This window comes from Gadus morhua, chromosome 10 (assembly GCF_902167405.1).
Source record: "Gadus morhua chromosome 10, gadMor3.0, whole genome shotgun sequence".
NCBI lineage: Eukaryota > Metazoa > Chordata > Actinopteri > Gadiformes > Gadidae > Gadus > Gadus morhua.
The window spans coordinates 19,917,552-19,937,915 of NC_044057.1; the positions used below are offsets into that span (position 1 = coordinate 19,917,552).

At 41.4% G+C, this 20,364-nt stretch overlaps 4 protein-coding genes across 16 annotated transcripts in view; 3 read left to right on the forward strand and 1 right to left on the reverse strand.

Annotated features, from left to right (window-relative positions):
* Positions 1-632: 632 nt before the first annotated feature.
* On the forward strand, positions 633-4,528 carry stard14 (START domain containing 14). 2 transcript variants are annotated; one of them, XM_030368385.1, is made up of 7 exons: positions 633-783; positions 938-1,047; positions 1,167-1,314; positions 1,925-2,028; positions 2,263-2,380; positions 2,486-2,538; positions 3,343-4,528. In XM_030368385.1, the coding sequence occupies exons 2-7, from the start codon at positions 970-972 to the stop codon at positions 3,556-3,558; spliced, it is 717 nt and encodes a 238-aa protein (XP_030224245.1). In that variant the 5' UTR covers positions 633-783; positions 938-969; the 3' UTR covers positions 3,559-4,528. The 2 variants fall into 2 exon arrangements, with proteins under 2 accessions (XP_030224245.1, XP_030224244.1); XM_030368384.1 differs by having other exon boundaries at positions 662-1,047.
* A 300-nt stretch (positions 4,529-4,828) lies between these two features.
* Positions 4,829-7,794, reverse strand: pdzd11 (PDZ domain containing 11). The gene is made up of 6 exons (XM_030368389.1): positions 7,716-7,794; positions 7,296-7,401; positions 6,963-7,103; positions 6,772-6,870; positions 6,610-6,670; positions 4,829-5,618 (listed from the first exon to the last, which is right to left on the reverse strand). Exons 2-6 carry the CDS (start codon positions 7,386-7,388, stop codon positions 5,584-5,586), a joined length of 429 nt encoding a protein of 142 aa, XP_030224249.1. The 5' UTR covers positions 7,389-7,401; positions 7,716-7,794; the 3' UTR covers positions 4,829-5,583.
* Positions 7,795-8,150: 356 nt separating this feature from the next.
* gdpd2 (glycerophosphodiester phosphodiesterase domain containing 2) lies at positions 8,151-18,014 on the forward strand. Of its 3 annotated transcripts, XM_030368378.1 has the most exons (15): positions 8,151-8,286; positions 9,472-9,704; positions 11,427-11,530; positions 11,646-11,739; positions 12,041-12,100; positions 12,374-12,472; positions 12,631-12,724; positions 13,039-13,184; positions 13,463-13,545; positions 13,633-13,789; positions 14,313-14,519; positions 14,621-14,769; positions 16,040-16,187; positions 16,635-16,722; positions 17,389-18,014. In XM_030368378.1, the coding sequence occupies exons 2-15, from the start codon at positions 9,609-9,611 to the stop codon at positions 17,454-17,456; spliced, it is 1,593 nt and encodes a 530-aa protein (XP_030224238.1). In that variant the 5' UTR covers positions 8,151-8,286; positions 9,472-9,608; the 3' UTR covers positions 17,457-18,014. The 3 variants fall into 3 exon arrangements, with proteins under 3 accessions (XP_030224238.1, XP_030224240.1, XP_030224239.1); XM_030368380.1 differs by lacking the exon at positions 9,472-9,704 and having other exon boundaries at positions 8,156-8,286; positions 11,646-11,780; XM_030368379.1 differs by lacking the exon at positions 9,472-9,704 and having other exon boundaries at positions 8,156-8,286.
* Positions 18,015-18,322: 308 nt separating this feature from the next.
* dlg3 (discs, large homolog 3 (Drosophila)) overlaps positions 18,323-20,364 on the forward strand; it is a 75,202-nt gene continuing 73,160 nt past the window's right edge. For 5 of the 10 annotated variants that reach the window (XM_030368357.1, XM_030368361.1, XM_030368359.1 and 2 more), the window contains exons 1-3: positions 18,337-18,431; positions 18,590-18,642; positions 19,081-19,212. In XM_030368357.1, the coding sequence (XP_030224217.1) occupies positions 18,400-18,431; positions 18,590-18,642; positions 19,081-19,212 (217 nt within the window). In that variant the 5' untranslated portion in view covers positions 18,337-18,399. Of the gene's footprint in view, positions 18,643-19,080; positions 19,213-20,364 lie in introns of all 10 variants that reach the window. The other 5 variants (XM_030368358.1, XM_030368360.1, XM_030368365.1 and 2 more) reach the window with 4 other exon arrangements.

Sequence of the window (20,364 nt, forward strand, 5' to 3'; positions counted from 1 at the left end):
TAGTTATTGTCCAATCTTAATACATCTGGGGCTACATTGTATTCATTCTGATCCGTTTAACATTTAACAGTGTGCTATTGGTTTCTGATTAAATTAAACTGATTACTGATTAAATGGATACTATTAGCATCATAGCGTGTGCAAAAGCTATGATGGTGAGAATCGAGAGTTGCAACGATAAAGCAGAAAGGAATTGAAGAGAGCAAGCTTTTGAAACTGAACATTTCCCTCCCTCTGTACACTGCTCCCTCCCTACATTTATCAGAGGTGATACGTTCACTTATGTGATGACCGGTAAGATTAAATCACGGAAGAGATTGACTGATTGTCAGAAATGTGCCTGTAGCTGTCTGACATCTAAATTGCCTCTCAGTGGCAGTCGCAGTGAACTAGTTGTAGTCGCACAGCGCATTTCACCAACTATTTGCAGGCTATGGCAATTGTAACAAATTACCCTCAATAACACTAGTTCTCATAACTCATGCCTACAACACCTGATGTGGATTACGTCTGGTATATTATCCGTTATTACCATATACATACACACTCGATTCGTTTCTGTAATGTAAACAAAAGCAACTACATTCCTTTTAGATTCTTTGACCAGCCCAATATTTCTGCCCACCTGCGTAGCACACACCTGTGTGGCCCCGGAAGTGGAGTGACGCACGCTGCGCGGGGCCGCGGCCTGCAGGAGGAATTCATCCGCACAAGAATCTCACTCAACTGGACCGGCCGCCCGCTAGCGTCCTATATAACTACAGGAAAGACGCCTTTTAGCAGGTAAACCAGCACGGAGCTAACTGCTCGCCGAATGGGACTTTATTTTGTTCACCTATTTTAACTTTTTCGCCAGAAGAAGAGATGTCTCGTAAAGAAAGTATTTTACCCGACGAAGCAATTTTTTCTCAATTCAGAAAACATTGTTCATCAACAGATAACTGGAGCAACAAGTATGATAAGAACGGAATGAAAGTTTGGGTCGAAGTCCCCTCTACAACGCAAACACAAGGACAGAAAAATGGTTCTAAAATCCACATGATTAAGGTTGGTAGCGTGATTGAATCCAATTGCATTTCTGTTTGCATTATAATAACATCCATTTGGACGTGTCCAGTAGCCAAATTACCATTTAAAATGTAATGTGTGCGTGACTCTGTCTATAGTGTACGATGACGATACAGGATGTGTCCGCCGCCACCATGTACGACGTCATTCACGATGGCCCCTACCGCAGCACTTGGGACTCAACGATGATTGAGAGCTATGACATCGCCCGTCTCTCCGCCAATGCTGACTTTGGTTATTACGCATGTAAGCACTGACAGCAGTATCTGATGTATCCGTGCCACTTATCACTATACACTTGTTTTGTGTAACTTATACATCAGTTAACTTTTATAGTTAACTGAATGTTACATCTGACAAAAACAATATTAGTCATGCAAGGGTTGGGTGAAATGACTATTCTACAGGAAGTACAACTGTGTAACTTTTATTGATTCGGGCAGTTGGTTGCTGGTTCATAATCTCTGTTGGAGAACCTGAGATTTCCAGTATTCACACGTGCTGTTTAGATCCGCCAGTGTATGCTTTGTGTTGCATAGAGATGTGTCATTGTTCAGTAATCAAATGTGCACATCTTTTTGCTTTGTGCCACAGTCAGTCAGGTTATTTTTCATATCCTTGTGCTACAATCTCATTGTTCCCCCAGGACATTTATATGGAGCATTTAACCCTTTGGGAGCAAGAATGAGTGCTCTTTGTTATACCTGGTATTTACGGTCAAAGGTGTTGTTTTCATCTCATAAGGCTACTGTAGAGGGAGAATGTGGCTTTCTGAACTTCTGCTGTCAAATCAGGGAATTAAATGTGGGACAAATGACACTAATCCTTAGTATTCATTTTCTTCTCTATATTTTAGGGGCCTGTCCATCTCCGCTGAAGAACAGAGATGTGGTCACACTGCGATCATGGCAGGTCACGGACGAGGACTATCTCATCGTCAACTTCTCTGTCAAACACCCAGTACGTCGCTGCTGCTATTTCCCCCACTGCATACTACTGCGCACAACTATCTGAAACATAAAAAGGTCATTCCTAGTTCCATGACCATATGTATTGCCTTTGTGTGTTCTGTACACAGAGGTTTTCACAGAGAGGAGTACGGCATATAGGACTGTAGCCGTCTGTTCCAACTGTAGCTAACCAGGGGCGGAGAGAAAATGAAACCTGAGTCATTGTTTTTGGGTTTATTTACAGAAATACCCACCTCGCAATGGCCTTGTGCGGGCCATCTCCATACTGACTGGTTACTTGATCAAGCCCACGGGGCCGAATAGCTGCTCCTTCACATACCTTTCACAGGCCGACCCCAAAGGTAAGTCCTTGAACAAAATAGTCATTGATAAAAGAGTTTGAGCTGTTTCAGACTAATCGCAATGTCATTTATTAAAAAAAAATATATTTATCTTTTATGTTACAGGTTCACTTCCGAAATGGGTCGTCAACAAAGCATCTCAGATCTTGGCTCCTAAGGTATTAAGGATAGTTATTCCCCTTTTTAAACTTGGTGCTCACAACACAGTAAATGCTTCGAAGTAACATTTCCTTTTTTACTTTGAGTTATTTTCCATGTGTTTGAAAGTAATGTCCCTAATGTGTAATTCATTCCTGATAAGTTGGTACAGGAAGGTTTAAGACAATATGCCCAGTGTATAATTTGCAGATGGTATTTCCAGTATCTTGAAAGACAATGGTAGCTAGCTATACTGATTACTGCTCTTGTTCTTGACAAAGGCAGAACGCTGGCTAGTGCTGTGTTTCACACTGCTAGTAGAACTCGTTTGCCAGGTTTCAAATCTTAAACTATGTCAACCAAGTAGTATCAATGTGCCTGAAACGGAGATGGTGAGGCCCTGCACAATCAATTGAAAAGACAACCTCGACCCGTTTGCTAATGATTAACATAGCTTATCGACACGCAGAACTCGCCGCCTAGCCATGCTTAATTTTGTGTCGAAGACAATTGGACTGCACTGCAGTGGCAGAATACTCATGGATCTAATGTTGCTGACTTGGTTACTCACCTGGTTAGCTTTTGAATACAGGAATGGGGCTGAATTGAGATGGTTAGACTTGTTTCTAACTGGGGGCCTACGTAATACACAAATTACAGTGACACATTTTTTGAATGGGCGTTTCTAGAGTCAGAGGTTGTGCAAGCCAGTTTCGTCTCGGGCTGAGTGTTTGGTACATAACTTATCGTATAGGAATTAAGGATAGGCCGGTTTTGCCTTGTCACATATCTGACGTGTTCCGGTGACTCCTCCCTCTCCCCAGGTAATGAAAAGTGTGCACAAGGCGGGCCAGGACTACCCCAAGTGGAAGGCTGAAAACGTTCCTGATGAGAAGCCCTGGTTGTTCCCAGTGCAGAACAACCTGCCCATGATGGACCCTCTGGAGCTGTCGCTCCAAAGGGCAGACTCCCTGGAGAACGTGGACGAGAGCTCCACGGTGGAAATTGGAGAGAACGGGGAGAACGGGGACAGCAGCTAAACACTCTTTTAAGAGGCCATGGGGATACTCAAATTAACAGACTCTCAAACTTTTTAAGACACTTTGGTGGAGACTTGTGTCCTCCACCTCTCGTTTATGTTTTAAACCTCGCCCCAAAACACCGTAGCGATGCACTTTTACCAGATTAGCCAGTGGAATGAAGTACTCACGGGCTATCCAATCAGATGTCGGGAGGAACTTGGAACAACCAGCCTGACAGATCAAACCAAACAAGATTCTCTGGTGTTTGAACCCATTAACCTATCTTAACCTTCTTTTAAGTTGGAGAAAGGGCCACATCGACGTTGTTTAGAAGTAATGCGCATATGAAGGTTAATCCCAGAGGAATGTGCTTTAATTGCAACTGTGCGATGGATGTGGAGTCACTGTTTTGGGAAAAAAGGTTAAATTAAGTTTGTAATGTCCTTTAAATAATAATTCCATTTATAGCTACCCAAGAAACGTCACTGTTTAACTATGATTGGTAGTTATAAGCATATGCTTAAGCTTCCTATCGATCTCAGTTTGAGGAAAAAACATAGTGTGTTTGTGTATAGACATTTTTTTATTATTATTTTTACAGCTTTACAGTGCTGTATTTCCAACCTCATGAACGCCAAGTCTGAAGGCTTTGAAGTGAACATTTTATTGACCGTTGATGCGTTGTTACCCATTACTATGCAAGTTAACTATAATTGTCTAAATAGACACTGAAGGTACAGTCTAACCTGTATTATTTGGGTGTGTCGGGATAGTTTCTTTTACCTCATCTGTATCTAAACGATCTGAATTCCTGCATTTTGAGTATGACACCTTGTGACTACATGAATGATTTTTTAATTCTTAAAAAAAAAAAGGTGTTTAAGCTGTTATGATGGAGCAGAAAAAGTAAGTCCCACAAGCTCTGGAACTTAGCCCTGCCCAGATATGAAACATCCTGTAAAAAAAAATAAACCTAGGTTTACAGGTTTCTGTGCTTCCGTGTGATTTACTATACTGCTCATGGGCCATCCTCAATTGAAACGATCAGCCAGTAGAACAGTGGGTTGAGCTTCTCATATCACAGTGCTTATGTCTCATGGATATCACTGTTAAAATACTAGTGACTTCAGGGAAAAGAATAAATCTTAAAACATTTTAATGTTAAGTTTCTAAGCCCTGAGTTGTATTATTCAGTAGGATTAGGCCTGTTAAATGCTTGTTTATGACAGCTATGTGTCTAAACGTCTATTCAGAATTAAACTAATAACAAACACCTCAAAGCAAATTGTGAACTGAAATAAAATGTGGCAAAATAATGCCTTTATTTATGATTGATAATCATTTTATACACCAGTTAATGAAGTTATATACCATGACAATATAAATACTATAATCAATTATATTACCCAGTCAAGTATAAGTAAGACAAGTGGTTTCGTGATATGTCTGCATATTCATACTTGTTTGTTCTACACACACAAAAAAAAAGTTTATGGCTAGTACTAATTGTTTAACGGCTTGAGTAAATCCAACTTGTACTTGTCCTGGTTGGTGAAATGATTTGTCAAGAATTAAACAAGACAATTCTTCTTTTAAAGGAAACACTGTTTCTCAGTAACTAGTTGGGCATCTGCTTCAAGATGAGTAATGTAAAATCGTGTCAAGTGGCATTGCCTCAGGTAACCTTTGTAGTGCTTATCAAGCACCTGATATTCTTTGAAACAGAAGACCAAATTTGACTATGAACGTTGATTTTCTTATTCAGAACGATGGTACGAAGGAACTGAGCATGAGTGGAAAAGTTTAGTGTGCGAGGGATTTTGATTAATTTAAATAAATGAAACTCTTGTAATCTATTCATCTATTTTCTAAAACCTGGGAGGTATCCTTCCAAAAGAGACTGATGAATGGTCACAAAGCAGAGGGTGAATGAAGGCAGCAGTGCAGTGATCAAGATTGATGACATGCTGTTGCGTCGGTCCGCCAAGAGGGGGCTTTAGTTTTTGTTTTGGTCGGTTCATCTTCGTGCTGTTCTGCTGCCACCTAGTGGACAGTCCTCTCCTTCTGTCTCTGATAATCTAATGGCAACAAAATAAAATACATTCACAAAAGCATTAGTGACCTTCAACAAGGGCCAAGAGGCCTTCTTGGTGTCTTAAGACAGTAGTGGGATCAACTGAGGATGTTTCTCTCTTCTTTTATTTTCTTCCTGTTATCTAATACGCCAATGGCATTGCTGCCATTGGCTTATTAAACAAGTCATTGTTATTAAATAACTACATTTTTTATTTGTTTGTCTGATGGTAATGTGGCTACTGGGGCTGTACAACAAAATTACATAATCTATCTTTGGCTGAACAGAATAAATATAGAGCTAAATAATTGAAAAATGTTTAGCATGGAAGCTTGCATTGTTGGTTTGTAACATTCTGCATAAATCAATCAATAATGTAAAAATATTGATGGGAATCTGAGAATTGTATAAACCAATCAAAGCTGCTCCAGAATCCATTAAACAATGGTGTGATGCAGCGATTCCCCTACATTTTTTACTCACACAAAAATATCACAATTCAGTTTAACCTATATTTTACAGCCTTTGTAAATTACATTGACAACAGAGCTGGCCAATGGCCAAGCTGAATCAAATGATGTTGGAAACACTGCAGTGCATCTCCAATGAGATCTGCATCAGCTGAAGGCATAACATGACACAAATCTCATCATTCACCTATACATAATCCCTGTAGCATCACAGAAGCCCTCATTTAGGGGTCTGCTTATTGTGTGACATAAGCAGTAGTTGTGTTTGTTTTGTTGATGTTTAAACTGCCTTTAGGACCAATCTAATGAGTAAGGCACCAGTCATGCTGTCCTGGCTAGACTACTGTGAAACAAGCTCACCACTAACTTTAGGACAGAAGCATTTATAGCAGTCTGCTTACTATATACTTTTTATGAGTAGCTTTGGACAAAATCTTCCGCTAAACAAATGGGGTTATTGGTTGGATAAAGGCTTTGAAAATGTGGGAGCTGATTCCGATTCCTCAGGGACAGTTTGATACTCACTGTAAGGGAAGAAGCGGACTCTCATCAAGATTTCCCGTGCGCTCTTCAGAATTTCTACAGCCTTTAGAGAGGTTAAAGAAACAAAGGTCAACAGACATCCTACATGTTTAACATACTTTAGTGAGCCTCACACACTATTGACACTACAGTATTTGTATTCACCCTCGAATGTTCAATGTCTTGAAAGTCCACCTCATTGACAGACAAAACCTGGTCTCCCTCCTGTAGTCCTGCTCTATGAGCATCCGAGTCTGGGACCACCTGTCAAACAAACACATGCATTGAAGAATTGAGGTGTACCACACAAAGACACCAGCACAAAACATGAAGAGACACCAAGGGGCCTCAATCACCTTGGATATGAATATCCCGAGTTGGGAGGCCTTGCCGCCACGAATGTTGAAGCCAAGCTGAGCACCTGGAGGCTTCTTCAGTACAACGGTGCGTGGTAGGAACTGTGTGAGCTCATTGTTGTAGTCCGGGTGCTGGATCCTCTTTAGTAGACACACATAATCTTTTCTTGACAAGTCGTCTATTTCATTAACATGCTGTCTAAGGTCTGACACTTCACAATGTAAGCAGAGCCCAGCAATTTACTAGGATCGCTCTGTCATTTGTATTATGTTGACGAGAGGTCGACATAACCTAATCAACGTTCAATACATTATATATCAGCCAATTCCAACCTCCTGCGGGGGGATCCATGCTGGTGGGCTCTCGTAAGATGGGAGGAACACAACTGGTAGCTGGTAGTCATCATACGGAATCTTCTGGTCCATGTTTTTATGAAACCTTTAGGAAAACGTGCCGCGTCGACAAGATGTTTAGACGTTTCACATTGAACATCAACTAACATCAGCTATTCAAGTGACAGCCCTCATATAATGTATTTCTACTGCAGTAACAAGGCAAAACACCTGCAAGCTATCTAGATGTCCATTACCGTGGCTATCTAGCTGGCTACCTCAGACTGTTACCACATCAACATTGGAGTTATTCGCCCCGTTGTAAACTAGCAATCACAACTACGTGTATAGTGTACTGGCGAATGGCAAATTCAACATCAAAGTATTTGCCAATATAACTGATAAATGACATAATATTACCAGATTAGTTGCAGCTCGATAGCAAGTCGAGCTAAATTTCCTCGTTAAGCCACGCCTTGCGCATGCGTATTCCGTGACTATCCAACCACATACAAACCAATCATGAATTTATTTCTACAAAATAAAGTAAATTTGATTTCTGCAGTGACACGTATTAAACGTAATGAATGATTTTTCATTAAAATAAAAGTACAACTTAAAAAAGGGACACCCGACATTATTTTTTTAGTGAAACGGTAAAACAATTTAAACAAATAGTTTGTCTACATTGTGAGGTCCATCTGGTTAGTTTTTTCTATGGTCTAGCCTAAAAAGATGTGGCATGTATTCTGCTAAGCGTAAAAGTCTTTTGTTCATATTATTGCATGACAATAAGGAGCGGCATGAATAAAACGCATTCCCCCATGTCCACACCACTCCCACTTTCGCTGTCCATGCACTTTGCGAACCGTTTCGCAACAAGTGCACACGCGAAAAGATAAAGTGATGGTTGCTTCAGCGCACATTAAAAGTGTTTAAAGTTTATTCAACACTCTAAAACAGGACTATTTTGCACCGAACCAATATTAAGGTAAGTCAACTTTTATTAATATAATGTTTGAGATAGATAGATAGATAGATAGATAGATAGATAGATAGATAGATAGATAGATAGATAGATAGATAGATAGATAGATAGATCGATAGATCGATAGATCGATAGATAGATCTTTTTATTTTTTGGTCAAAATATTACGTTTTAATTAATATAGTGGCATGATATTTACAATTAATGCCTTTTAATCTCTCAGGTTAAGATATTTGGCAAAATCCCAAAATAAATGTAATATAAGGAAATGTTTCATGAGTCAAAGTCCGACGGCTTCATTTGCCACATATGCCAGGTATTACAGTGAATAGCCTGGAAGACATAATAAAAATGATACACGCATTCCAGTCATTATAAAAAATAGAAACATGTAGGCTATCGTGGTGTAGCTGGTGGTAATAGCTAACGGGAAAGCAGGAATGGACAATTTGAGAAATTGAATATAACAAACAAAAGTGGAGAGACATTTAATTCAGGCAGTTAATGGACATTGTTTGCACATGACCAATACAGGTGTAAAAGTGTTCATGTGATGATGATTCGATTCGTGTTGCGGGTGTGGCATGCTTGTGCTTGATAAAGTCCACGCAATTCCATAAACAATAATTGTGTCGTGGAGTTGTGCAAAGCTGAGCTCCGAGGTGTGGTGTGTTTCTAACGCCTGCCAGATTATAAATCCAGCTATTATAGTGGCGAACATGATATTAGCAACTGACAAACGGACCAAAAAAAATATTACAATATTATTAAAATTATACTCAAAGGGAGGCTATTTTTAATTGAAAAGTTGACCCAGGCCTATTGTTACCATCGAGGTTATAGTCTGTTTTTTTTTACCTTGCAACTAGTAGAGATTGCAACTAAAGCGATGATAAAATATAAGATGTAACATTAGCCTTTTCATTTCCCACGCGCGGACGACCAGCTACAGTGTGGGTACGTGCCTGTCACCGAGTCGTGTCGTGAAGGCTTCTATAGTGTGACATCAGTCCCAGCCAGGCCGGTCTTTTCATATGCACCCCCTCTCCCTCCCCTTCATCCCCCTTGTAAGGGCTTAAACATTCTCACGAAGAGGGCTAAGAAGAGCCCCAGCAATATTCCCCCCATAATTTGCTTCAGCATGTCTTTCTTGGCCTACTTGCATATTGTCTTTTCACTGCTTCCCAGACATGGCTTGTTTTCCCTGGATGAAGGAATAATCACCCCCACCACCACCACCACCACCACCACCACCACCACCGCCACCTCCTTACAAAGACACCCTGGGAAAGTGCTCCTGGAGGGGGGAGCCATTGGAGGGAATAATGTCACACAAGAAGGAAGAGAGCGGTTGTGGCCTAGTGTGCCTCAGAGGTTTCTACAGCTGCAACTGCAGGCAGCCGGAGGGCAGGAAGAGAAGGGTCTGTATCAGCAAGGCAGTGATGAGCGTAGCTAGGAATATTGGGCCCCATGAAAATATTTAACGCGGGCCCCAGAGATATCAGAGATATGTCTCACGGGAAAAAAATTGAAAGAACTTTTAAAGTTTTTGTCACTGTAGATCAAATGATGTTCTCTTTGCTTTATTTTAAATGTAAACGGAAATGGCTGTATTTCACAACCTACTGATAAATCGTATATGATTTAAATTCCACTCTTCCTCTTAGGGCCCCCTGAATCTACCTCACCTTTCAACCCCATAGGGCAGATTTTCAGCTTGACCAGTACATTAAGAATACATTGACAAGCACTTGGACATGGAATCTTTAGTTTGTAGACCTGTTGTATAAGTAAGGGACAATGCCTGCTTATACCATGGTCACTTGCCAAAGAAAATAAATTAAGACCATTCATTGATATTTTCATGCATTTTACAATCCAAATATAACGTTTTTCACAAGCCACAACTTTGTTTCCCTGGTAACGCCTGAGGGTTTGACTAATACCTGGAACAACCATTACGCTCCCGTGAGGGTTCTTATGCAACGGACACGTTGTTCACTCCCCCAGTAATTTGGACAGACCTTAGCTACGAATTGGCAACGGGTATTCTAGTCCGCTCAGCTATGAGCCAGAGAGCTAACATTATGCATTGTACATATTTATAATTCGAAATTCGTCCCAGCCTTTATACCACAGATACTCTAGGGTCTATAGCATATAACCGCGTGGTCTGATTACAGTTTAATTAATTTTTCACAATTTACCAGCTCTCGTTTTGAATACCGAATCACCACGCCATTTGTTTCAATGGGAATCGCGACGGTCCATACTTTCAACATAAAGTGTACAAATTTATAATTTGAAATTCGTCCCAGCCTTTATACCACAGATACTATAGTGTCTATAGCATATAACCGCGTTTTCTGATTACAGTTTAATGCATTTTTCACAATTTACCAGCTCTCGTATTGGATGCTGAACAGATTATTTGACTGGAACTACAGGCGTCCGTATATCAGGAGTTAAAGCACACCCTTCAGCCAATCAGAATCGAGTATTCCCCCAGACCGTGGGAATAAACAAAAGTTTCCTGTGTGCTTGTATGGCGACAACCCTCATTCTCATATAACCGTCACAAAATCCCTGTGATTTGGGATTAACATTCCTGGTGGACTCAATTGAGACGCATTGTCAAATGATTTTCCGCGTGAACAGTTTTATAAAACAGCAAGCCTCGGTGTCGATTGGGCTGAATTTTTTTTCTTTCCTGAGAGACGTTGGGTTATCGAGTTTCTTCGAGCAGTTGGTGTGGAATGCAAAGTGTTGTTGTTGTCAACGTTGACACTACAGTCCTTGATAGTTGGGCCTGTCGGAGCCTGTGAGAGGACAAGAAGTTTAGGACGGTTACATTGTATTGTTCCACAGCATGAAGTGGTGATGTTTTTAAAGATAATTCAAAACTAGCGCTGGTCACAGAGACGTTTTGAAATATTTTGGAAGTGATCCAAAGGCATGTGCTAACGTCTGCAACCAACATTCATCTCCACATATACTCAAACACCTGCCCACACCCTCGCATCAATCACACAGACATGTGCACGCACGCAAGCAAACAGAATTATGGTAACAAAGAAAATAGGTAAATATGCATAGGCCTACTATTGTTTCATAACCACTCAAACCAGTTTTTTCTCTTCTAGCGTGAGGGATGCTGGCTGTCATTGGTTTTCCTGGCCTGCCTGCTCGCTGTTTGTTGGCTGTATGTTTGTATGGTTACATTCAATGACAGAGAGGATGTTAATTGGTAGGTAATTTCTCACTCACTCACTCACATAAATAGTTAGATGTACACACTTGCATTCACCAACAAATTGACCCCTCAGAAGGGCTAACGCTAGCTTGTAATGTTTTGTTATCAGGAAGGGCTTCACAATTCTGAAACAGTGGGTGAACTGGTTCATGGTGGCGATCATTATATTTGCTGTGTTGACCTTCTACTACGCACTGCTGCTGGTAAATCAAACCTAATGAACCTAATGGAGAACATGGAGAGTGTACGTAGCTTGTGTCAGCATTTGTGTGGAAGAAATTATTACTGAAAGCCCTGTATTAATGCAACAGTGATTAAGATTGTTTAAGTGTATTTGTACCCAGTTATATATATAAAGCAGAAATCCACCACTTCCACAGTATCTTCCTACAATAGCTGTACATTTAAGCATACATGTAATTAATCATAGTATTCATTCCTATTGTGGATTTAGGAAACAGGCTCAGGTGGAGGTTTTATAATGTCTTACCTTATTGATTTCAGGTCTTTGCACTGTTCCAAATTGCCTTGAAAGAACCACTTGAATTGCACTGCGTACACCAGGTTTGTAAAACTACGAAACAAGGAGAATTTTCCTAATAGGACATTTATCTGATGCTCATATCGAAAGCAGCTCACTTTTAATTCAGACACATGTTATGACGGAGCAAGTACAGCTTACAGCTCCATGCACCCATTCGGGATCAAATGAAGATGTTTCTGTCTTTGAGTTCAACTAAACCGTCCCACACTATTTATTTTGCTAATTCCTCACTTACGTTACCTGATGTGTTCATCCCTGTTACCACATTACATGTTTGTATCGGTCTTTCCTAGGTCTTTCTGTTATTGGGTGTACTATTTGTGGCCTTGGCTGTTGCTGCATTTACCCATGGGTGGCCAGGGGAATGGCCTACGGTCGCTGTCTCACTCCAGGTACAGTCCATTTAAGGTTGACAATACGGGCATGACAACACCTAGCCTTATAACAGTGGTGCGCTGTATCGTGTGTGTTGTGGGTTCTCTTTTGGCCACGCCCCCGCATCAGTGTATCTGATGTGTGTGTCTGTGTGTGTGTGGTGGGTTCTCTGTAGGCCACAGGCCCCTTCTTGCAGATGGGTGCTGTGGTAGCACTGACTCTTCTCAGCTGGTTCGTCATCCAGAGAGTTCACCAAGCTCGCAGAGTAGGTGAGTGGCATTGATCCTTCATTAGTACTCAGAATGACAAACAAATACATAACAAAAACTCACAGTGACAATTACTCTGTGTGACAAATACTCAAAACGGCAACCACAGCTTATTAGTCCATAGTCAATTAATTAGGTATTAACACTAATATAAGTCAGCATTTACAATAAGTAGTGGAATTGTAACTTCGTTAGATTGTGGGTTTAACGTCATGTTTACGTAGATTGCTTGTGGATTTTTGGGGGGTAGAAATGTCCCATTTGCTCTGTTGGCTGATAAGCTGATGTATTTGTCCGACCTGTTTTCCCTTTAGGATCCAAGATCCTTCTGTCGCTGGTGTTTTCTATCATAGTTATAGCTGTGTACCTGAGTCCCCTACTTATCCTGCGTCATACCCCCTGCCTGTCTGACAAGATCCCTCCCAAACCTGAGCTCATTGGCCACCGAGGTGCACCCATGGTGGGCTCTCTCTCTCTCTCTCTCTCTCTCTCTCTCTCTCTCTCTCTCTCTCTCTTTCTCTTTCTCTTTCTCTTTCTCTTTCTCTCTCTCTCTCTCGAATCATAATGTGTTTTACCTGGCCCGGCCTTATAGAGATAAAGAGTCTGCATGTACGGGAACACTGCAGTGTAGCTGCCTTTTGTTACATACATGACACTGTTTTGCTGAACCAACTCTGGATATACTGTATGTGTTAATGTTCTCTCTTTCTGTCTGTCGGTTTGTCTGGATGTGTTCAGCTGGCCCCTGAGAACACCATGATGTCGTTCGAGAGGAGTGTGGCATGCAACGTGACAGCCTTCGAAACAGACGTGCAGATCAGGTAGTGCTTGTGTGTGTGTGTGTGTATTGGGGGGTCAACACATGTTGTATAACATTTACCTGGTTTAACCTTAACTTCCTCCCCCAGTGGAGATGGGGTTCCCTTCCTCATGCACGACCATGACGACTTCTTTCTGCGGACAACAGACGCGAAGCACAAGTTTGCTGGGCGGGACTTCAACAAAAGCGGCAAGCTAACGTTGGAGGAGCTACAGGACCTGAATGCCGGTGACTGGTTCCTCAAGGTAATAAAGGCTGTCATCACTTGCATTGACATTTGGTTTCCTCATGATAAGTGCCTCTGAATTTGTAATCATATTCAGGGCAGGGGGATAAAACATGAAGTGATCAAGACATTGAGGTGCTTGTAGTTTGTCAATGAGGACTCTTCGAGTGGTGGGGTCATACATTGTGTGTGTGTGTGTGTGTGTGTGTGTGATGCAAGCGTGTGGGTGTCTTTATGAAATGGGGATTGCTTTTTGGTGCCTAAAAGCCTGTTGGGACCAATTCCAATGTGCATGTTATGGTTCACAGATATTGACAGTTTATTAAGGTATATAAATACGAGAATTCAATCTTTCTATACCTTTACAAAACAGGTTTAGAAAAGACCATTTTACCTTTCCTACCATTGCCTTATGTTGTATTTATCATCATTACTGTGTGTTTTCTTTTGAACACATAGATGACCCTTGCCTACTTCATTGTACAGAATGACCCTGTTATACACAGCACATTGGTCGATCAAACACTATGACGTGCTTCCAGACAGACCCTTTCTACACGGTGTCCCAGCTGTCACCTGAGGAGAAGGAGATGGCAACCAATCAGACCGTTCCCTCCTTAGTTCAGCTCCTTGACCTGGCTCAGGAAAAAAACATTTCCATCCTGTTTGACCTCAAAAACGAGAACGGAACCAACGACACCAACATAGTTGTTGAAACCATCCTGATGTCTGGGATCGACCCCCGTCTGGTCAGTGTCACTGTTAACCCTAGCGGTTTAGTTTTTTTTTTTTACAGTGCATGTTTTGTTCAATTCAATTCAAGCATTTTATTTTCTGTATTTTTTCATAGATCTTCTGGCTTCCACCAACACAACGAAGCGACGTAAAGAAGAGTGCGCCGGGATTCAAACAGTACTATAACAACATCTCTGATATGAAAAAGGAAGGAGGAACTTCCCTGAATTTGAAGTACAACAGCTTGAACACAGATGAACTCAGGTAAAAGAAACCGATAGTACTGTTAAATGTATTAGGGCTAGTGGACCCTGCGTCATAGTGGTGTATTAATAACAACTAGACATGGTGCCGCATGTACATTTTCTGGATGAAACTCATCAACTCGATGAGTCAACTCATCATGTGCGCAATATTCCATGAGCATGAGAACATGCTAATGCAAGCGAGGCTAATGAGTCCCTGTGCTGCCTTGAAGCGGACTTGTGATTGATTGAATAATTGAGCTGAGCGTTTTGGTTTGTTGTTGGAAGTTATAGCACCCCCTTTCATCAAAGAAGTTTTTTCTTTTTGGAAAACTGCTTATGCGCGCTTTCTATACGTGTACCAACTATGACAACTCTGAGTTATTCACTTTCGGATTGGTTAGTGTTTCAGTCAAGTCAGCTTTTTCCCCCAAAACTTTCAAGGTACAGAAAAACCTTTCCAGGTGGACATTTTGGGTCCTTGATGCTAAAGGATTCGGCATTTCAAACAAGGCCCGGTTATTTCAGATGGTTTTATAAACCGGGGCAGGGGGCATGGCTGTTAAAGTTTGACTAGGAGTTATAGCAGACTTAATATACAGGGTGTCCGCGCATCCTTAAAAGTCTTACAAAGTCTCAAATTCATGTTTCTAAATTGAATGTCACATGGTGTTCTTAAATACTGTGACTCAAGGACTTAAATTTGTTGTGGAAGGACTAATTATTATTTATTTTTTCTCGTGGGACATTTCAGGCTTCTTTCTTGCTAGCTGCATATATAAACGATTATCTGCGTGCGTGCTAGCTAGTCTGTGACAATGGGTAGGTGCAAATTCAAGGACAGTTGGCTGGAAGACAGCCAACTGTCTTCCGTTTCCGAAGTTGGCTCGCGTCTGTCGCCAACCCCCACCATCGCGTGTTTTAGGTCTTACATTTCATTCAAGGTGGTATTAAAAAGGCCTTAAAAAGTCTTAAAAAGTCTTAAATTTGACTTGCTGAAACCTGCAGATATAGTCGAGAACCTGATATAGTCGTTTCAGAATGAACCCTGTACCGACATCCCACGTGCCAGTGTAGATGCAATGATTAATGAGAGTGGAATTTTTATTATCCATGTCGAAAGCATATGCTGTTTCTTAAGTCATCTTTAAACTCATGACAATGCATTTTTATTCCATACCATGGAATGTAGACTATTGTGTGTGTGTGTGTGTGTGTGTGTGTGTGTGTGTGTGTGTGTGTGTGTGTGTGTGTGTGTGTGTGTGTGTGTGTGTGTGTGTTTTTCCCAGGCAACTAGGTCTGGAGAACATAACTGTGAACCTATGGGTGGTGAATGAGAGCTGGCTCTTCTCTCTGCTGTGGTGCACGGGGGTCAGTTCCGTCACCACCAACTCCTGCCACCGATTCCAAAAAATGACGCAGCCGGACTGGACCTTGGTGAGCTCTGCCTCCTTTGAAGACTGCTGTCTGCAGCTGTTCATTAAATAGTGGAAGAACATATGATTAAAACATAGAAATACACCTGCGTTCATGCAGAAACGCACTTGCATGCCTGTCTGCCCCAGGAATGCACAATCACACGACACACACACACACACACACACACACACACACACACACACACACACACACACACACACACACACACACACACACACACACACACACACACACACACGCACACAGACATGCACACAGACATATAGACGGAATCACAGGCAAACACGCCCACACACATGTACGCACGCACACACACAGACACACAGTCAATGTGCAGAATACTATGAATTATCACTTCTAATACAATTACTAAACTTCTACGAAAAACTATCTGTAGATCAATCTAAAACAAGTGTAACAAATGTAAATGTTTCCTTATTCTAGGGACCCACACAGTATACACCAATATGGATTACCGTGGACCTGCTGTCGTTGCTGATAATGTCTGGGCTCATTTACAAAAGTTTGCTGGGTGAGAGTTGTATGAGCTGTGTACTATACCATGTACTCCATTGTGTAATCTGATGTATGAGGAAGATAAGATATCTGCCTTGCTTACATACCATGGTCGAGCTGTCACATATCCTTAAATAGAGATTGGTCTGGTTAAAGTAATCGAAACCAGATGAGATTGCCAGAAGCCAAATCGAAACCGACAATCAGCGGTAAAAAAAAGGCTCATATAGGCCTACTATCTGCTCTAGATAAGGGGTCAGGAACTATCTGTGGGCCACAGGCCAAAGCAGGCCTATCAGTGGTGTTATTTTTAATCACTAATTAAGGTCCTTTTTCCAGACAATGACTCCCACTTATCCATTGTTGGTCACACTTCCAATGTGTTGAGTGATTGCACCACATAGCAGGTCACCCCTCCTACTGGCCATTGTGTGGCCAGTAGGAGTTGGGAAAAGTGAGGCTTGGGATTAGTGAGCGCTCAGACTTTCAAATGTTTCACATGAACTGGTTCCATTGATTTAGTACACTGAAAAAAACAGCTTTGCCAAACACTAATATACATGTTGTCTTACCCTGCGTTTTTATCTATCCTACAAATACTGGCATTTCAAAAATGTTGACAAATGTGTTTAGACCGAAACCCATTTTTGTGTTGTGAGTAACACCTGATCTCTGCCAACAGTGCAAAGAAAGAAGAAAAACAGGGCGCCTGTCTCGAACGGACACGAACTAAATCCCTTCTTGCCCTAGAGTTTACCTCAAAAGTGAAAGAGCAAGCGTCTGTCCCCTCCTTGCCCAGCAGAACGGTATGGTCCTGGATCAAGCAGAATGGCTCTTGGTTGAAATTATACCATCACTGTACATTTAACTTAAATTAATACAGTTTGAAGCAATAAAGGCTGGGCCCATTGCACTCAAGATATTAATTCATTATTGACATGAAACGTCCCCTTTAAATTCACTGTTTTCCTTACGACTGCTGCATGTTTTCTAGAAAAGTAACATTTGTAATCTTCACTATTTTTTCTACTTAAAGCCACACTGGAATGTTTACGATTTGTTGATCACATAAGTTCATGTGCTGTAACTTTTGGGGTTGTCTGGTTCTCCGTTTTTTGAGGTTTCTACTAAATGTTTTATTAATCTGTAAAATAATTAAATTGATATTGTTTAAATCTTCATCACATTTAAACCGTATCAAATGACCTTGGTATTTTTGTAAGTGTTTCGTGAAGAGAGGTAAAGAGATGTGAGAATGAATCCACTTTTCTAAATCATGTAAATTCAATATAAATTGAGAACATAGAATGTCGAGTTGTTGATGCCTTTTTTAAACTTTTTCATTATATAGGAGTGCTCACTTTATGACCACAAGGTGGCAGACATTCCCAGTCAGAAAAAATGGGTAGCCTACTTGCTGACGCGCCAAGTTTTTTTTAATGCGACATTCAATTAACGAAGCCAGTCTACTATTATTTTATTTGATAATAGCTATATACATCTTCATCGATAATAAATACTGAAAGGAATGAACGAGGCTTCTAGTCTGTTGATGATTCCCAAGGGTGGTCCAAACTGCGTTTGAGAGGGGCGGAGACCCCGTGAGGACAGCCTTTTGACCGAACTTTAGGAAAGTGGAGAATATTGTGTACCCGTTAACCGTATCTTGTCTAGGGGTTGTGGAGGGACGCAGATGCGGACCGCCGTTGCACTGCTTCAACAACGGTGGGGCTGTCTATAGCGCTATAATCATGATTAACGAAAAGCATCATCTTTATGTTTAAGAGAGAACTAGGGGCATTTTGCTGGCAATCTATATTAAGTTGGTTCTTTTTTCTTTTTTTACAAACCGCATGACATTTATCTTAAGTTGTATAAATCAGGTTGTGGGGCAAAGACTTCTACCCCTCGTTTCGCGGGATGGTTCATAAATGTGGTAAGTCGCTGTGTACAGGTTAAATTGTGGCTTGTGCATCTCATTTGGATTTATCTGACTTTCTAACTTAGGTCGCACCGTTAACATTCGTTTACATCTTGTTACAAACTTGTAGAACATGCTAACTTTTAAGTCCCAAGGGAGAACAGGAAGTGTATTTTCTTCATGACTTTCGGTATCAGCAACTTTTCCCAGCCTTGTGATTGATAGGGACAGTTCCGTTATTCCCGTTAGTCCGGTTATTACTTTTACCCAGCTCGATCAAAACATGTATGGACTTCAACAGTCCCTACCAGCAGTCTTTAACGCCAACTATTATCCGATCCAAAACCACGTTATTTTTTAATTGTTCAATGATGAATGGCAGAATATACAGCCATATAAATGTTTCGCTATTCTCTAGAAAAATAGCAATTTGTGTGTGTTGTTATGTGGCAGACACCGAGCGGGCAGTGGACCTGCTACGGCAGTATCAGGCCAACCTGACCAGTCCACAGGAGCAGGCGTTGAACGCCAGCGTGGGGAAAGTTTCTGCCATCTTTGGAAGCCAGCTGTTCCATGCACTTCTTGGTAGGAAACACACACACACACACACACACACACACACACACACACACACACACACACACACACACACACACACACACACACACACACACACACACACACACACACACACACACACACACACACACACACATAGAGCATACAAGATATCTACCATTCACACCTTTCTGGGGATGGTTTGTGTAGGCCATAGTATCAAACCTCTTACAGTGTGTCGAAACTCACAGGAAGTGGTATAATATATATTTATTATTTAAAATAACACAAAATAAACAACCAAAGAAATTGTATCATTTGGATTAGTTTAGTTTAGCTTGGGTTAAATTGTTTGTCGTTATACTGATATTGCACTAGTACCCTGGGCAAGACAGTTGGAGGTAATACATAGGACTCTCATCAAGATAGATAGACTGGTGCCCTGAAATCCTAACTTCAATACTCAAATGGCCAGCTGCTTTTCAAGGGTATTTGGCCTCATTCATACATTGTTACCATCCGGAATATTCTCACTTCAAACCAGAGCACCTCATCCTGAACACTCGAGAATGGATCCAAATCGGAATTCCAAACATTCCACAGCGGAATTTTCCACTGATGCTGAGCTTTGACGAAGGAGAGGGGCTAAAACAAACGCCCCAACCAGAGAGACATTCAGGCCTTATCCTCCAACTCTCTTCAGCGCTGTACACCATGATATCACCTGCATGGAGTCCTGAGGGTACTCCAAAGTCACACACGGTTAGAGAGGCCTTTGAACTGGGCTCCAGGTAACAGGCCACGGCCATAGGGTCAAGTGAGGACGAGGACCCCCTGCCCTATCGATCTCCATGAGGCTCCGATCAAGGGGACAGCAGCAGAGAGTGGGCTCAGTTGAAACGTGACGCGTTCGGTGATTGTTGTTGTTAGCTCTTCCTTTTCATAATCTGCCATTTTGTGCTGACATTGTCCCCGCTGTAGATACAGTCTGCGGCGAGGTCCACGGTAACAGGAACCACAAGCCTTGTTCAACGTTTTCACTATGCGTGACTCACAATGTGGAGCTTGGATACACACGGATGTCGGTTGTTCTCATGACATCGGTTAAATGAACTGGACTGGTCAGTTGGGTTATTCTATTGGTTCAGACCATGTGCTTGCAGAAACATGTATACCTAC

What these genes read in the sequence shown, in the direction of transcription:
- stard14 (XM_030368384.1), top strand. Translation starts at nt 865, where the DNA reads ATGTCTCGTAAAGAAAGTATTTTACCCGACGAAGCAATTTTTTCTCAA. An exon ending in TTCACAGGCCGACCCCAAAG is followed by an intron (nt 2,381 to 2,485) that starts GTAAGTCCTTGA and finishes TTTATGTTACAG; the next exon opens with GTTCACTTCCGAAATGGGTC. An exon ending in CTCAGATCTTGGCTCCTAAG is followed by an intron (nt 2,539 to 3,342) that starts GTATTAAGGATA and finishes CCCTCTCCCCAG; the next exon opens with GTAATGAAAAGTGTGCACAA.
- pdzd11 (XM_030368389.1), bottom strand. Translation starts at nt 7,388, where the DNA reads ATGGACCAGAAGATTCCGTATGATGACTACCAGCTACCAGTTGTGTTC. An exon ending in TCGGGATATTCATATCCAAG is followed by an intron (nt 6,871 to 6,962) that starts GTGATTGAGGCC and finishes TTTGTTTGACAG; the next exon opens with GTGGTCCCAGACTCGGATGC. An exon ending in AGTCCGCTTCTTCCCTTACA is followed by an intron (nt 5,619 to 6,609) that starts GTGAGTATCAAA and finishes TGTTGCCATTAG; the next exon opens with ATTATCAGAGACAGAAGGAG.
- gdpd2 (XM_030368378.1), top strand. Translation starts at nt 9,609, where the DNA reads ATGTCACACAAGAAGGAAGAGAGCGGTTGTGGCCTAGTGTGCCTCAGA. An exon ending in CCGGTGACTGGTTCCTCAAG is followed by an intron (nt 13,790 to 14,312) that starts GTAATAAAGGCT and finishes ACGTGCTTCCAG; the next exon opens with ACAGACCCTTTCTACACGGT. An exon ending in CTGGGATCGACCCCCGTCTG is followed by an intron (nt 14,520 to 14,620) that starts GTCAGTGTCACT and finishes ATTTTTTCATAG; the next exon opens with ATCTTCTGGCTTCCACCAAC.